A 16,905-nucleotide genomic window follows, 5' to 3' on the forward strand; every position below is an offset into this window, starting at 1 on the left:
TTTCTCTCCTTATTGTTTTTAATATTTTTACCTACTCTTAATAAATGTGTGTCATCTTGTAGTTCCACTGGTAAAAAAAAGATAAACATTTTACAAAGGAAATTCAATTTGTAATTATTCCCTGAGTAAGCAGTACGTTAAATATACTAAACATGGTAATTTATGCCAAACAAAATTTAAACAAAATGTATTTTAATCTGTAAATGGTAGCAATAGCAGATTGTTTCAGTTTTTCTTGAAAATGGTTGTGATCATGCACTCCACTGTGTTCTGTAGGGTAGAAGTAAGGAATCTGGTGCTCTCCAGACATACAGTATTAGACAGCAACTCCGGTACTTTTGGCATCTTGGAGGACACTAGCTTGGCCTGCCTTTGCTACAGGACAAGGAAAATGGTTTGATGCTTCATGACCAGTCCCTAATAGTTGCATTTGTGAAACCAAAGGGTAAAATATTATTAACAAGAAAAGGGAGTCCATCTCAGTGCTTCTGTCATCTGAAACAGCTTCTGAACAACTTAGCTGAAAACTGTTCAATATTTCTGTAGTGCAGATGCATGGAAAACAGACTTTTTCAAAACTTTGTTTACATTATCAAGTCAATTCTAAACAAACAAACAAAAAACCTGGGGTGCAGATAAGGATAGGATTTCCTTAGGAAAAACATTCTGCCTTTTGGAGACTATTTCAAGACTGTTACTTTGATAGTGAGATGTTATAAATAATGCTGATAAAGTCCACCTGTTTCAAGATAGTAAATCTAAATTTTAAGATATTTATTCTTGTCTCACAAAATACTCTTGCTTTCTTTTTCACAGTATGAAGTGCTTCTTTGTGTCCAAGATCATGATGATCCTGCTATTGATGTATGTAAAAAGCTCCTTGGCAAATATCCCAATGTTGATGCAAGACTATTTATAGGTGAGTGAGAAAGAAATGTTTATCATGGCATTGCCTTTTAATAAACAGAAACACAAATGAAGAAGAAAAATCTGGGACAATAATGCTAATCTGTTAATATCAAGGAATTCTTTTTAAAACATTCTCACCGTAGATAGGTAAAACAAATGCAAACAGAATTCAAAAGTGATTACTCTATATAAATGATTCCATATATGTCAGAAATATACATAAATCTGGAATTATATTTCAGATTATAGGAGCCTTATATCCCAGATATACAGGACCCTTGTTAGATATTGATAGAACGCTCCTGTTGGCTGCAGTTACTCTGGAAAACCTTAGTGCAATTGCTATGACTGTAAAAAGTTTTAAAGTGTTTGGATTTATGTTGGCTGTTATTGATGCTGTTTGTACTTAAAATTTTAGTTTCAAAATGCTGTTTCTCAAATGCAAAGGAAAAGTTAAGAGCACCAATCTATCTCTGGCATTTATCATCTTTCCTATCTGACTGACAAGCCCTTTTGTAATCACATGATTGCGATTAATGTTTTTGCAAATATATTCAGCATAAAGGACCTGGTGTCATTCCTAACCCCTTAATAGTTTGCGCTTGAGGACAAGCTGTCATTAAACTGTAACATGCAGTGCAGCTAAAATAATATAGAGAAGATGAATTGTTTCACTGCTACTGCATTCCTCTGTTCTCCTGCCTCTGTTTGCCTCATTAGGCTGTTTATTTGTATATGTTAGGAAAGCTGGTTAGAGAATTAAAAAATAAAAGTATAAACCTCCTGGAAGGTCTGACTTCTGTATTTGTGGCCATCAAGCAATGTTTGCATGTAGTGTGGATGCTATATTATCTATACATATATGCTTCTCCTACTTTGATCTAGACAAGCACACATTATCAAAAGATATATGGACTCTACTTCTGGTTCCCAAGTTCAGTTTGTGCCCTTTGCTTATGCTGTGGTTATTGAAACTCAAAATTACTGTTCTCTCCTTAGCTAGATTTAATTACTTTTCAGCCTGGGAACCCGATTAGTGGCTATGCAGCTCAATGTTGATTAGCCAAGAACCTGACAGTTCATAATGCACCTCTTTAGCACCATTTAATATGGAAATAAGTGTATTCTAAAAAGAATCGTAAAGATTGTGTATATTCGGTAACTTAATTTTTTTCCCTTTAAGGTGGTAAAAAGGTTGGGATAAATCCAAAGATTAACAATTTAATGCCAGCATATGAAGTTGCCAAGTATGACCTCATATGGATTTGTGATAGTGGTATTAGAGGTAAGTTAGTTTGGTGTATGGGAAATATATTTTTAAAAAACACAAATCTTTTGAATGCATGCTCTTACCTTTTGGATGATAATGGTTACTGTAGGGTAGTTTAAGTTTCCTAAGGAAACAAGAATATTGAATATCAAAAAATGTCAAAGCCCAGCCTGTTGGCATCTGGCTTTAAATCAACAGAGTAGCAGAAATGTGCCTTTGTATAACTATGCTTCCCTGAGAACTGAGACTAACTCAGAAACAACACAAGTAGCTTGTAGTTCAAGGCAAAAGTTTACTAATGGCTTTAATCTATATATACATAAAAGCTATATCCTAGTCTAGCTAGTGAATAGTTTAGGTAAAGAGAAATATTTATCTCACCATCTTTTCAAAGAAAGTTCAAAGAGGGGGAAGATGGAAAACATGCAGTTCAGATGAAGATCTTTTTGAGAGTGTATGTTAGTCCCAAAGGGAGAGTGACCTAAATCACATGGTTAGTTCGAATGAACGAGAGAGAGGTATTTGCATTCAGGAAATCCCTATCTAAGAAGGGGGAAAGAGAATGCAAAAATCTTCCAACAGTAATTAATAGGTGTTCTTATTCCATCAGCATATGGGACTTAACAGAACAAAAATAATAGGTTGCTATCCAGAGTACGTTTAGATTCAAATTTTAGGAATCTGACAATGCAAGGAATGGTTGCAATGAAAGAAAGGTGACATGGGGCATTTGTAAGCAAATGCCTCTAAACTGAGGTTAGATTGCCCCAGGCTTTGGTATCTAAAACCAATAATTTGTAAATACAAAGTGAAATTCTTTTAAATTAACAATATTTTATCATGAATTACACTATTTGCTTTACTGTAGATATTACTCTTGGGTGAAGTTTGGGGAATAAGATTGGGGAATGGCATTACTGCAATACATTTTTTAAAGTTAAAGCATGAATTTGGTGGTTCCAGATCTGTAGCAGTTAGATCAAGTGAATGATACTTACTACCCAGACTCTGAATAGTTTGTGTCTCACACTTATATCAGGTGGACAGAACTTTGGTAAACAAACCAGTCATTTGACTATATGACACAGTATTTCAGACTGTAGCACAGATAGTCATTGTTAACCACTGTATCAAATACATTTCGAGCAAAAAACAACAACAAAATCCTCCAATCCTGAATTACATTTAGGTGTTTGCATGTTGTTATTGTTTACTTCACATTATTAAAATTAGGGGTGTAGATGTATTTATGACATTTGTGTTTGTCTTCTGGAAATTTTTCTACAGTTACCGTAAAATTCAGATTTGGAATGTTGTAACAGTTTTGTAACCAGATGTATATGGTTGTAATTGAAAGCTGTTATGTTTTCCCCCCATTGGTTATAAATTAACAGAAAAAAGATGAACTTTGTATGGTTGAAATCTTTGGTGTAATCGAGAAGTTAATATTTTCCTCTACATTTAAGGTATATTAAGCCTCAAATACAGGTTTTTGAAAACATTAATTCATGGATATTAACCACAGTCAACACTCTTATTTTTAGTAACACCAGATACGCTAACAGATATGGCCAATCAAATGACAGAAAAGGTTGGATTGGTCCATGGCCTTCCCTATGTAGCAGATAGACAGGGCTTTGCTGCCACATTAGAACAGGTGAGTACACTTTAATTCACTTGCTTTTTTCTCTGTTGTTTTCCCCATCCCATTTTGTAAATTCTTGAGAATTATGACATTTCCAAAGCTCAAAAAGCACAGAAGCATCAACCATTTGAGTATAAGAAATGTGTAAGAATAAAAAATGACTTCCTGCTTTTCTTCATATTCTACTCTAAACCTTTTAGCATATGCGAGGAATAAAAGCTTTTATATCAGTGTCTTGCTTCTGCTTTCATGTAGAAAAAATATATAGTTCAGCAGTCCTGTATGCAGTAACCCTTTCAGCTGGGCTTTCTAATGGGTTTGAGTGAGAAAGTAATTTTAACTTTTTATTTGCTTTCAATAATGGTTAATTCTTCTGTGGCCATTTTGGGTGGGGGGGGGGTTAGAGGCTACATCATTTAGTCATTTATGGTCTGTATGGTGAATCCACAATCAGACATCTGTACAGATTTTTATATGGTTGACAAAATATCCATTAAGCACAGACATACTGTATATGGCTGCATAAAAGTAAGATGTGCCTTGCCTTTATAAGTTGATGCATCTGCCTTGATAGCCATTATGCTAATTATTCAAATTCAAAATAAAGTGAGTATGATATCTGTACACACCATGAAAATGTTAAAAGAATGTATGCCACTATAGGTAAAACTATGGAAAGTGAGAGTACATAGCCATATCTCCTCTTCCTCCTTTTGTTTTGAACAGGTATATTTTGGCACTTCCCATCCAAGAACATATATTTCTGCCCATGTAACTGGGTTCAAATGTGTAACAGGAATGTCTTGTTTGATGAGAAAAGATGTCCTGGACCAAGCGGGAGGACTTATAGCTTTTGCACAGTACATTGCTGAAGATTATTTTATGGCTAAAGCAATAGCAGACAGGTAAGAAAATAGTATATTTGGAGGAAGTTCTTAATAGATTTTATTCTTTAGTGATTCCTTCATATATATGTGTGTGTGTGCATGCGCCTTCAGGTCAGCTGTCAACCTATGGGGACCCCATTAATTTCATAGTGCTTTCTTAGGAAAGGAATACTCAGAGGTGGTTTTTCCAGTTCCTTCCTCGGAAATAGAGTCTACAGCACCAGGCATTCATTGGTGGTCTCCCATCCAAGTATTATCCAGTGCTTGACCCTGCTTAGCTTCCAAGATTATATGAGATCTGGTGGCTTTAGGGGTATTTAGGCAGACTCCTTTTTAAAGCACACTATTAGCAGTGTTCAGGACTCTTGTGTTATCTTCAAATGAAAATGGAATTATATAATTCCGCTGGCCTAATACCCAATATCTGTACCACATTCAGAGAGCCAGTGTGGTGGAGTGGTTTGAGAGTTGGACTATGACTCTGGAGATCAGGGTTTGAATCCTTGCTCAGCTGTGAAACCCACTGGCTGACCCTGATCAAGTCAAGTTGTCACAGCTTTATAGAATGGCAATGCTACCGGCCACCAAAGAAACCTGCCAAGAAGATCCTGTGAGAGGTTCACCATAAGCGTGTCTTTAAGTTAGAAATGTCTTGAAGGCACACAACAACAACAACTCTTTCATATGGGACTACTAACTATCAATCTGTTTCTCAGATCATATTCAGAGGAAAGGGTAAATCACCTACTTGAACAGGGCTACAAAAAGATAGTTCAAACTGTTTTTTGGTATTAGAAGCCTGTTATGATCTTGCTCTTTATTGGTTTAGAGCAATTGTGCAATGACCTACTTCCTAGAAAGTGATCAGGATGCTATGGTATCAAAACTATGTTCCAAAACACACTGCAGAAATTATCCAGTTTGAGACCATTTTAACTGCCTTGGCTCAATACTAGAGAATTCTGGGAACTGTAGTTTTGTGAGCCATTTAGTTATTTGAAAAGCTCTATCTCCCTGTATAAGCCTGCTTGCTACACTCACATGTGCCACCATTGAAAAAGGTAGCTGTCCGATATACATCTGCATTTGGAGGCAGGATTTTTTACAGTGGCCTATTTCTTCAGTACTGGGTTCTTAAATTTCCTTGGAGTTGAGCTACTATGGGAAGGGTGGCTTGGGAACCCTGCTTTGTTTTGAAGCGTATGCCAGCCAATTTGGCATACAAATACTAGATGAGTTCTATTCCTCCATGGTTTCAAAGGTTCTCTGAAATAATATGACATTATTTCAGAGAATTAATTACAGCAAACAATCAGAGAAAAATGATTCTATCATGAAGCATTTCTTTTAATAAGAATCCTGAAACCTGATTCAAGAAGTTTGAAGCATGATACAAGGCTTTGTAACAAGTATGGTGGTAGGTAATGAGAAGTCATGAAACTAATGCTATATGTTCCCACCCTGTTCTCACAAATCCCACTTATTTTTGTGGTGTACAGCTTATCAGTTTAGAAGCAGTCATATAGTATGAGGTGTACTGAAATCTCATTTTCCATCTTCAGAAACAGAGATGAAAGTAGAATCATGTGGTAGAATTTGAGTTCTGCTATATAAACTTTAGATTAAAGAGGGATATGTCTTTAAAATTCCTCACATGCAGAAAATAGGTAACAGAGAAAAGTTCTTCTAATTTTCTTTCCAATGCGCTGATAATTTAATATGTGAAATAAGCCTTCTGTATATGGAATTCTACCTAGCATTGCTAATTATTTATTGTAGTTGTATTCATGGTGTTCATTAATTTTCAGAGGTTGGAAATTTGCAATGGCCACACAAGTTGCAATGCAAAACTCTGGTTCCTACTCAATTTCCCAGTTTCAATCCAGAATGATCAGGTAAAATATCTTTAAGTTACTCTTAACTTTCTGTCATACAGACCTTCCCTTGTAATAGCTATAATGTCAAGTAAATGTGTCTGGTGTATTTTTGTTTGTTTGTTTTTGTAGTATGGACGACAGTACTATAGTCCATGGAAGGGAACTATGGAGTGACATCTGCATAGTATTTTAATTGTGAAGGTTTAATTTTTCCCTTTTTACTGGTGAGATAAAAGCTCCTTGCTTTTATGCACAGAAGGATAAGGTTACATGTCTTCCCTCCTCCTTGTCAGTCCCTCTTACTACATGTGGGGCAGGATACTGCTTTTTGAATGGGATTGGGGAGCTTAAATTCCCATCTCTGAGTATAGGATAATTTTAAATTAAAATGACTGTTAATACAAAAGGACTCTTGATAATCAAAATTAGAATACAGAATTGGTGTAGCTGTTAAGTTAACACAGGTCAGTGCATCATATTTAGAAGTAAAATGATTGGTCCAACATCTTTAACAGTTCCTACAATTACCCATTTTAATAATACAATTTTACCCTGATAATACTAAGTTACTTCAATTATTTATTTCCTGATATTGAATAAAAGTATTCCATCTAATTCTAAAATAATTCTAAAATAAATCTCATCCTGCTTTCTCTATAGCAGTAACTACATATTTTTGACAGATTGAGGATGCATGTATACTGTAGAAATAATGGTTTGACACCATTTTAACTGCCATGGCTCCTTCCTATAGAATCCTGAAGGTTGTTGTTTTGTGAGGCACCAGCACTCTTTAGCAGAGGAAGAGGAGGATGAAGCCTTCACCTCCACAAGCCTTGTCCCCAGACTGGCTGCCCCTTGGAGGACAACCAGGGTGGGGAGGAAAATTTTGGCCCCAAAACCTGCCCTCGACTTACACAAGAGGTTGACTTACAGTCAATTGTATATGGTATTTTTGCAGTTTAGATGTACCCTGAGTGACGGATTTTGAGTTTGCTACTATCTGTGCGATGGTGTTCCTTTCTTCTATTAAGGCATGGTTCAAGTTGAAAAGCCTTGTAACTAATAAGAAATAAGTTCAGTTTCATAAAACACTGTAGTTATTTTTAACCAGTCCTTTAATTGGAATAGAGAAAATTGTTCATTTCCTTATGAAGCCTTTTTTTGTTGTTTAAATCTAATATGCTCATTTGAAAAGCACATCTTGAAAAATAGCATGTGTTCATTTCTTCTGAGGTTCAGAAGGAGCAGAAAGTTTCAGATTATGTTATAATCTTTCTTTCACCTTTCTTTTCTTTTTGAGCAAAGTGGTGATGTTACCATTTTAATCTTAACCAGTATTTCCTGTTTTTATTTCCATATTCAAAATGTAGTGGTTTTTTTGGGTGCATACCAAAAATCCTGTTTCAGGTTTTTGACCATGAAATGATTCTTCATAGTACTATAACTGTCATGCATGCTTCTATTTCCTCCTTACCTTGAATGTTTAGTTATGTAACCTTTATAAGATACTTTGTACAGTCAAATATTTTATTTTTAAACAGGAAAAATGAGTACTGAGTTAAAACCAGGACTGGATTGATTTTTCATTTATATTGGTGTGGGCAGATGTTAGGGATAGGGACTGCTTTGGCTCAAGAAAATGGTTACATTCCTCACTGATCCCTCCAACGATTTCTTTTCTTTTCCCTTCCTTCCTTCCTTTTTTGCATCCAAATGCCCCCGTATGCCCGCTAGGACATGTGAACAGCCTCCTGTTCAAGGACATGTCCTACATTTCAACCTTCTTTCCAAGAGGAATTTCAAAATGTCCTCCATTTTGAGCATAACTACGAAGCATGCATTTACACTTACATTAGTCTTTTTAGCTTTTATTTGGTAATGTCCTACATTTTATGGAGCCTTGTCCTCCTTTGCAGTTATGACATCTGGTCACCCTGCATGTGGAGCAAATTTTTGTCCTGTTTTTTACCCTGTCTGGGCCGTTTTAGGGCCCCAGGGTGTGTGTGTCAAAATGTGGTACAATTGCCTCAAGTTATCCCAGAGTATGGCAATAGGAGCCACAGAAATGTCCTTGAGAAGCTGCATATGGCCTGCAGACTGCATGTTCCCCATCCTTGGTTTATATCTTGCCTATCTTCCAGAGAGTTCAAGACCACATACATACTACTTCTCTCTCACTCCACCTTATCCTGACACTAAGCTATGTAGTTAGTGAAAGAGTTACTGTTTCCAGATCACTCAGGAAGTTTAATGGCTCAGTGGAGACTAGATCTTGGCTCTTCCAGTTGCCAGTTCAACACACTAACCACTATCAGCAACTATATTACCAACTCTGTCCTAGGTTTCACCTTCAGCCCCTAAAGCTATTGCTCATGTAGCTTGACAGTTACTGTTTGGTTCTAACCTACCTTTTCCATGCTTAATCGTAGGTGGGCCAAACTACGGATCAACATGCTTCCAGCCACAATAATCTGTGAACCAATTTCGGAGTGCTTTGTTGCAAGTTTAATTATCGGGTGGGCAGTTCACCATGTTTTCAGATGGGATATAATGGTCTTCTTTATGTGTCACTGTTTGGCATGGTTTATATTTGACTACATTCAACTCAGAGGTGTCCAGGTAGGTTTTATTTATCAGAGTCTTGTTGTGTGTATAGTGTTTCAAATTGATTGTGTTTGCTGTCATTAGCTTTTTAAAATGTTACAGTACTTTTTATATTCTACATAATAAGTGATTTAGGAGAATTGTTTAAAAGGTAGGGGGAACCCCGAATTAGCAAATATACTTTCTTTACCAGGTAGGAAACAGCACTCTGCAGCAAAAATTGTATATCCCAATACTATATTTAATGTTCCAATGTGTTGTGATAGGAAGCTATAATTTATATAAATAGTTAGATAATTAGAGCTTATACAAAATTTGGCCTATATAAAAGTATACATCATGATTGTGCTGAAAGGCCATAGTTAGATATTGTCTATTGTGCCACTACTGCTTTGAGATGTTTGACTTGTCTGACATGGCATCTTTAATTATACTTTAATATTTAAAGTATCTTTTATATTTTAATTAAATCCTTGTTCATTTTAATGTTTTAATATAGATCTTATTATATTTACACACACACACACACACACACACACACACACACACACACACACACATATATATATATATATATTACTTTATTACTATTACTTTATTGTTCCACACAATGGGAACTATTATTATTAGAAAGGCTGGATCAAAATGAATATATATCTAACGGCCTGCAGTTACCTTCACCTTTCAGGTAACAGTGGGAAGGTTAGCTGCTCCATTGAAATTTATGTACTGGATTTTTAAAATACCTTACTGCTTATTAACTGGTGTTGAGTTTTTTTGAAGTGTTAGAACTGATGTCTTAGTGGTATAATTTAATTTGTATTTTACTATGTGTAATATTTTGTGTTTCTATTGAAAACTTAAAAATTATATTGGAATATGAAAAATACCAGTGAAAAGTGGATTGTAAATCAAATAAATTAATATAGTGATTAATCCCACATGTTTAAAAGTAAGTTAAACTCTTAGTAATATTCCCATGGTATGCCAATTGAAGGATTACTGTTAAATTTCATATAAAATAATTGTTGCCAAGTGTTAACTGAATTTCAGGATTCCAGACATTATCTTTTATAGTTGAAGAGTGGCGGGATACAGACCGCACCTTTAGGGTGGCCTGCAGCTACCCCTTTGCACCACATATTGGGGCCAGGGCAACCACAGCAGCAGCCCAAAGGCCCCAATCCAGTGCTTTTCTGCAAAATGCCTGGTCCCGAAAAAGGGTGTCCTTGGGGCTTCATGCCCCAGGACACCCCGGGGAGCCGCTTCCAGGCGAGAAAGGGGCCACTCAGCCCCTTTCCCCCAGCTTTGTTCCCACAGCTGTTTGGTGGCTGTGGGAATGAAGCGCTCCCCAGGAAGGAGCTCCGTTTTGGAGCTCCTTCTGGTGCCGCTGTTAGGTGTCACAAGCAGCCTGATGCGGCACAAAGATGTCATGCCCACGCCGCGCCATTTGGATGCAGCGCGGCCGTCACGTCAAAATGGCAGTGCCCGTGTGTACAGGGTGCCACCATTTTGACATACGGAAGATGTACTAGGGTTGCGGGGCGTCTGTAAGAGATGCCCCGAGCCAACTGTAGCATGTCTTAAGTATGTGCTATGGTGCTGGTCTGTACTGCGCCAGTAACACCTTAATGTATTTGTTATTGTTTACATATTAGAACAGTACCACTTTATTCAAAAAATTAAGATGTGATCATTAAGTAAATGTTAAATACTGCATAATTTTTGGCATTTTCACTGAGTGTGAATATCTGTTTGTATGATCCCCAGGGTGGTGCACTATGTTTTTCAAAACTTGACTATGCAGTAGCATGGTTCATCAGAGAGTCAATGACGATATACATTTTCCTCTCGGCTTTGTGGGATCCTACTATTAGCTGGAGGACAGGACGCTACAGGTTACGCTGTGGAGGCACTGCAGAGGAGATCCTGGATGTATAGCCCCAGCTTTGTGACTGTATTTCAAGAAAAGAAAAAAGGAGGAAAAAAAGAAAGTATTATAAATTATGTTTATATAAAGGCTTTTAAAAGATCTACCTTCAATAGTTTTATTACCTGTATGTTTTCGTATCTGTTCTTTAATTTATTTTGCATGGCACTTGCATCTGTGAAAAAAGTACATCTGTAGTCTTGGCCAAATGGTACCTTGTTTCTATGTAGAAAATCAAATCAAGAGAATTGGTTCCAGGATTCATTTTTCGTAGGATCGTTCTGCAGCAAGTTCTAAAGACAGCCTCTTTCAGTATAGTTAAAAGCAACTCTCTGCTAATCAAAGGAAATAATCAGTGGGACATAACCTGTAGAGGTCCATTGGAAATTAATGGGAAATGTGCAAAGCACAGTGGCCTTTTGGCCATTGGATTGCATCCTTTGAAAAGCTAACAACATTTTTGGACAAGTGCGGTTTGCATTTGAAAGCACAAGTGGTAAGGCAGAAGGGGAGAAGCTTTTTAGTTGATATATGCCTACCTCTTGTAATTGCTGTGGAGCAAATAAAAATGTAAGTAGGCCTTGTGAAAAAGTAAAAGCTGGAAGTTCGTTATCTGTGTGTGGATTTATAGATTAAATTATTTTGGTCTCTCTGCAATGAGCCAAAAGTTTGATGTGGCTGGGTGGGAAGAATTAATGGTTAGCTATGCCTAGTGGGCATCTTTTGGCCAACTCTAATTGGTTCTGTCTTGAACCATTTTTAATCACTGTGCTGTAATTAGCCTAGCTAATCTTCTCCTTCATTCCCATCTTGACTTTTTAAAAAGGGGTGGGGTTTTTGTTTCTGTGTGAGTGAATGATTGGTAGTTATGGGGCGGGAGGGGGATGCATTTCAGAAACATTTCATGTCTGAGCTATTTTCTTATACACTGTCTTCTTAAGAATGTAACTTCATGATGCAGGTATTTAATATCTTTTTTAAATGGGCATAGATCTCTCTATACGTTAGTAATCCTTAACTATCCAATTGCAATAGATACTTGTCAGTATATTAAAAGGCAAGATGGGTTTGCTGTTACTGATATGAAATTGTAAGCTTTAACTATGAAACTAGGACTAATTTTGACTTTTTCATTCATTTAATCTAGTTTCTAAATTGGGTTTTTGTATTCAAATTGTAATGGCTAAAAAGACTAGATTATAACCAAGTTGTAAATGCATGCTGCCCGCCCCCATCTCTCTCATTTCCTATCATATTGTTCTCTAACCCCACTGTGGAATTACTCTTAACATGGTGAACTGGACTTGTTTGTTTAAAACTGACTCTGATCACAAAGCAAAACTGAGAGGGACATTGCACAAAGCCTTTTGTTTTCTTTTATAATTGTATTTATGCTGCTTTTTCTTTTAAATGGGCATGGCATATTGTCACCATAAAGCTTTATTGCTATGTGCATTGCCAATATGGGAGCTTTAAATCCTAGGTTATGCCAGGTCTGTAACACAGACCATAATCCTAGCATATTAGCAATAACTTCCCCCAATTTACTGAGCCAGTCCATTTGATTGCCTGGTATACACATATTGTAATGGAACAGGGTATGTGCTTATACATGGACATGTTTTGTGTGTTGACAAATACTACAAAATGTTCCCCAAACTGTATCTCATGTTCTCGTTGTTTGCCTTATGACATTACAGAATTTGTTTTGAAGGGCATCTTCACAAACAGAGGCTTTTATTGCATGTTCCATTTCCTGCATGTGAATCAGGAAGAATGCTTCCTGAGGAAGGTTGCACACTGCAAACTAGTCTGGTTATGACCCAGTCAGATTGTGTTTTTTACTTTCTTTGTTGTTAATCATTGTTGATTTTGCTTATAATGTTTGTATTTTTATTTGTTTTGTGAAGTTTGATTGATGCCATCCATTGCACTGCTAAAGTGAAGCTTAGCTATTTGGCTTGATGCTGATCACCATGAGAGCAGTGTGATGCCAAAACCAAAAGGCTGGACAGACTTCTGTGTGTGTGTTTCTGTTTGTGTGCGAGTGATACCTATGAAAAACTGAGTTAGAGGTGTGCACGTGTGTGTGTGTTTATGTGTTTGTGTGTACACCTGTGCATTTGTGTGTGCACACATTTGTAAAACCTTTATCATTTAAAGGAAACTGGTGCATCACTTAAATGAGCAACTTGATTTCTTGTGTAAGAAATCTGGGTTGATTATCAAATGGAAAATACTTTGGAAAATTGTTGGAGGGCACTGTGACAGCACAGTGAAGGTTCAAATTGCTAATTTAAAGCTGTTTATCAACATGTTAAGAATACCATGTTTATTTAAAATTATTGTCTTGTTTTGTTTCAAAATAAATTTTGAATACAATCAAATGTTTTAAGTAAATCTATTTCTTTTCTTCCCCATAATATTAAGTAACAAATACTGCCTATGCTTGAGCCCCATTTAAAGGAATGGGGCTTGTGCATGTTGCGGTGTGGTGGTGCACGCGCACCATGGGCATGCGTCCCATTTGTCCCTATGGGACGTGCTGCTCCTCCTCCCCATGCGGCTTTCAGCATATGCTGAAAGCCTTGTAAAGCACTCCACATATGACGCAGGCGCACTGTACAACAGAGGTATGTTTACCCATTTTGGATCATTTCATTGCTGTTATTTCTAAAAAGAAATCCCATTCCATAAATACATACAGTCTGGTCTAGTTAGCATTCGTGCATGTGTGTGTATACGGTACATTTGAGGTTGTCCCTAAAACCCAGAAACTCGTTTGAAAAAGCTCAGCTTTGCTACATGCATCATGATCTCTGGGAAGAGATCTCTGAGAATACACCAATTTTCCATCTCATCTGCGAAGTGGATGAACCTGAATAAGTTACAGAAACGTGTTGTGTTTGCTTTGTACCAAACTTAATGCCGGAGACATTGTAGTTGACATTTTACGAATGGCAGACCTTTAATTATTTTGTTTTATTTAAATAATAAATTTACATATTGGGATTGATAACTAGATAATTTTTTATCATTGCACTTTTTAAAATAGCTTCATTTTATTGTGTTTCTATTGTCTGAATTCTATGGCCTACCATACTATGGTATTTATGATTAGGGATCAACTAGAATGATTTTATGTTGCCAAAGCCTTAAAAAAAGACATCATTTAATTGAACCCTGGTGTCCAGAGTTGTAGTCCAACACTCAAACCACAGCTACTCTCTAAATGAAGTACTGTATGACATCAGCTTGCCTGAAGCCATTGAAAGGCTACTGTGGTTGAAGAGTGATTGAATTTTATCTATGGAGGGAGAAAAGTGCATTTGGTAGGATATAAAATGAGTTAGACTTCAGTAGCTTTTCATTCTGAAGACAACTTTGTGTCTTGACACACCACTGTATTTAAACTTTTAATCACTTCTGCTATATGGGCTAGCAGGCTGGTTATGGATTAAAACGTTTTACTGTTTCTTCATATGGATCATCCATCATATTACTTTTTATATTTTTCTTTTATGCATAATATTCTATCTGCTGAATGATTGTCTAAAAACACAAAGTCCTGCACTTCGTTGTGGTGGTGTACCTTCAAGTCACTTCTGACATATGGTGACCCTAAGGCAAGCATTTCACAGGGTTGTCTGGGGCTAAGAATGTGTGACTTTCCCAAGATCATCAAGTGGATTTCCATGACTGAGCAGGGAATCAAACCCTGGTCTCCAGAATTATAGTCCAGTGCTCAAACCATTCACTACACCATACTAGGCTGAGCTATATACCATCCCAACTTACTGAATAACTTCTTTATCCCCTGGTGTAGCCATTCCATGCTTTGTGAGGAGCAACTAGGATTGTAGAAATGTCCAAGTATTTCCACGGAGCTAGTTCACTATATTTACACCAGCACTGAGACCTCCCAAGGACATTGGCAGATCTCAGCATTGATGTCAACATTTCACAGCGCTTCTCAATTATTTTCTGTCATGCCCCCCCAGGAAGAAGAAAACATTTCGCGTCCCTGCGCGACTGTAAATAGTATCAAACGAGCCCCCCTTTACGGAGCCTCACACCCCCCCCTGGGGGCGCGCCCCACTATTTGAGAAGTACTGGACTATGGGAACATAGCCAGATGCTTCTATGATCCTGCCTCCTCCCCATGAAGCATGGTACAGTGTGGCGGGAGGCTTGTGTATGTACAAGATACCGGACAATGCTTACCTCTTGGGGGCAATGTTTACCAAAACCAACATGCAGATAATTAGACTGGCATACAGATAGTATAGATCAATGTAGAAGTATGCAAGATGATGTACTTCAATCCCAAAACAACAACAACAAAAAAATAAGTTACCTATTCAGCTTCTCCAGCAGTGAATCAGCCTGCCCTCTTTTGCAACTGCTGTGAAGACTGGGTAAAGTTGTTCTACTCAATTAGTAGTAGTAGAATTAATAGTAGAACTACTCAACACTTTATTTGCCACAGTTTTCTCTGAAAAGGAACAAAGTGCACAGCCTGAGCAGTGAAGATGGTACAGTGGGGGTAATGCAGCACAGAATAGGTAGAGAAGTAGTGCAGGATTTCCTCACTACTCTAAATGAATTAAAGTCTCCAGGGCCCAATGAGCTACATCCACGGATATTAAAAGAACTGGCAGAAGTAATTTCAGAACCACTGACAATAATCTTTGAGAATTCTTGGAGAACAGGAGAAATCCCCACAGATTGGAGGAGGGCAAATATTGTCTTTGAAAAGGGCGGGGGGGGGGGGGGGAGAGGACCCAAATAATTATTGCCCAATCAGCCTGGCATCAGTACCCGGAAAGATTCTAGAACAGATTATTAAAGAGACAACTTGTAATTACTTAGAAAACAATGCTGTCATTACAAAGAGTCAACATGGGTTTCTCAAAAACAGGTCATGCCAGACTAATCTGATCTCTTTTTTTGATAGAGCCACAGGCTTGATAGATGAAAGGAATGCTATGCATCTAGTATATTTTGATTTCAATAAGGCTTTTGACAAAGTTCCCGATGATATTCTCACAAAGAAGTGAGTAAAATCTAGTCTGAACAGTGCTAGTGTTAAGTTGATTTGTAATTGGCTGACTGTCTGAACCCAAAGAATGCTCAGCAATGGCTCTCCTCATCCTGGAGAGAGGTGACTAGTGGAGTGCCACTGGGATCTGTACTGGGCCCAGTGCTATTCAACATGTTTATCAATGACTTGGATGAAGGAACAGAGACCATGCTGATTAAATTTGCAGATGATACCAAACTGGGAGGGGATGGTAATACTCCAGAGGACAGGATTAAAATTCAAAATGACCTTGACAGATTAGGGGGCTGGGCTAAAGCTAATATGATTAATTTCAACAGGGAGAAATGTAAGATCCTATACCTAGGCAGAAAAAATGAAATGCACAGATACAGGATGGATAAAACCTGGCTAGACAACATGTGAAATAGATTTAGGGGCCTTAGTAGAGCACTAGCTGAACAAGAGTCAGCAATGCGATGTGGCAGCCAAGAAAGCCAACCGGTTGTAGCAGGGGTATAGTGTCTAGATCAAGGGAAGTGACAGTACCACTCTATTCTGCTTTGGTCAGGCCTCATTTAGAATATTGTATCCAGTTCTGGGCACCTCAATTCAAGAAGGATGCTGACAAGCTGGAAACCTGCCCAGAGGAGCACAACCAAAATAGTCAAAGGTCTGGAAGCCATGCCCTATGTGGAGCAGCTTAGGGAGCTGGGAATGTTTAGTCTGATGAAAAGAA

The 16,905-nt window shown here is 37.5% G+C and overlaps 1 protein-coding gene across 2 annotated transcripts in view; it reads left to right on the forward strand.

Annotated features, from left to right (window-relative positions):
• The window catches only part of LOC149323205 (ceramide glucosyltransferase), a 38,612-nt gene extending 25,100 nt beyond the window's left edge, over positions 1-13,512 (forward strand). Inside the window, exons 3-9 of one of the 2 annotated variants that reach the window (XM_089488440.1) lie at positions 817-919; positions 2,093-2,194; positions 3,724-3,836; positions 4,551-4,729; positions 6,520-6,606; positions 9,021-9,210; positions 10,966-13,512. In XM_089488440.1, coding sequence (XP_089344566.1) covers positions 817-919; positions 2,093-2,194; positions 3,724-3,836; positions 4,551-4,729; positions 6,520-6,606; positions 9,021-9,210; positions 10,966-11,136 — 945 coding nt within the window. In that variant the 3' untranslated portion in view covers positions 11,137-13,512. The remainder of the gene's footprint in view (positions 1-816; positions 920-2,092; positions 2,195-3,723; positions 3,837-4,550; positions 4,730-6,519; positions 6,607-9,020; positions 9,211-10,965) is intronic. The other variant, XM_089488442.1, reaches the window with a different exon arrangement.
• The last annotated feature ends 3,393 nt before the right edge of the window (positions 13,513-16,905 follow it).

Source organism: Sceloporus occidentalis, unplaced genomic scaffold (genome assembly GCF_023333645.1).
Source record: "Sceloporus occidentalis isolate IW3139 unplaced genomic scaffold, rSceOcc1.0.p SCAF_1, whole genome shotgun sequence".
Taxonomy (NCBI): Eukaryota; Metazoa; Chordata; class Lepidosauria; order Squamata; family Phrynosomatidae; genus Sceloporus; species Sceloporus occidentalis.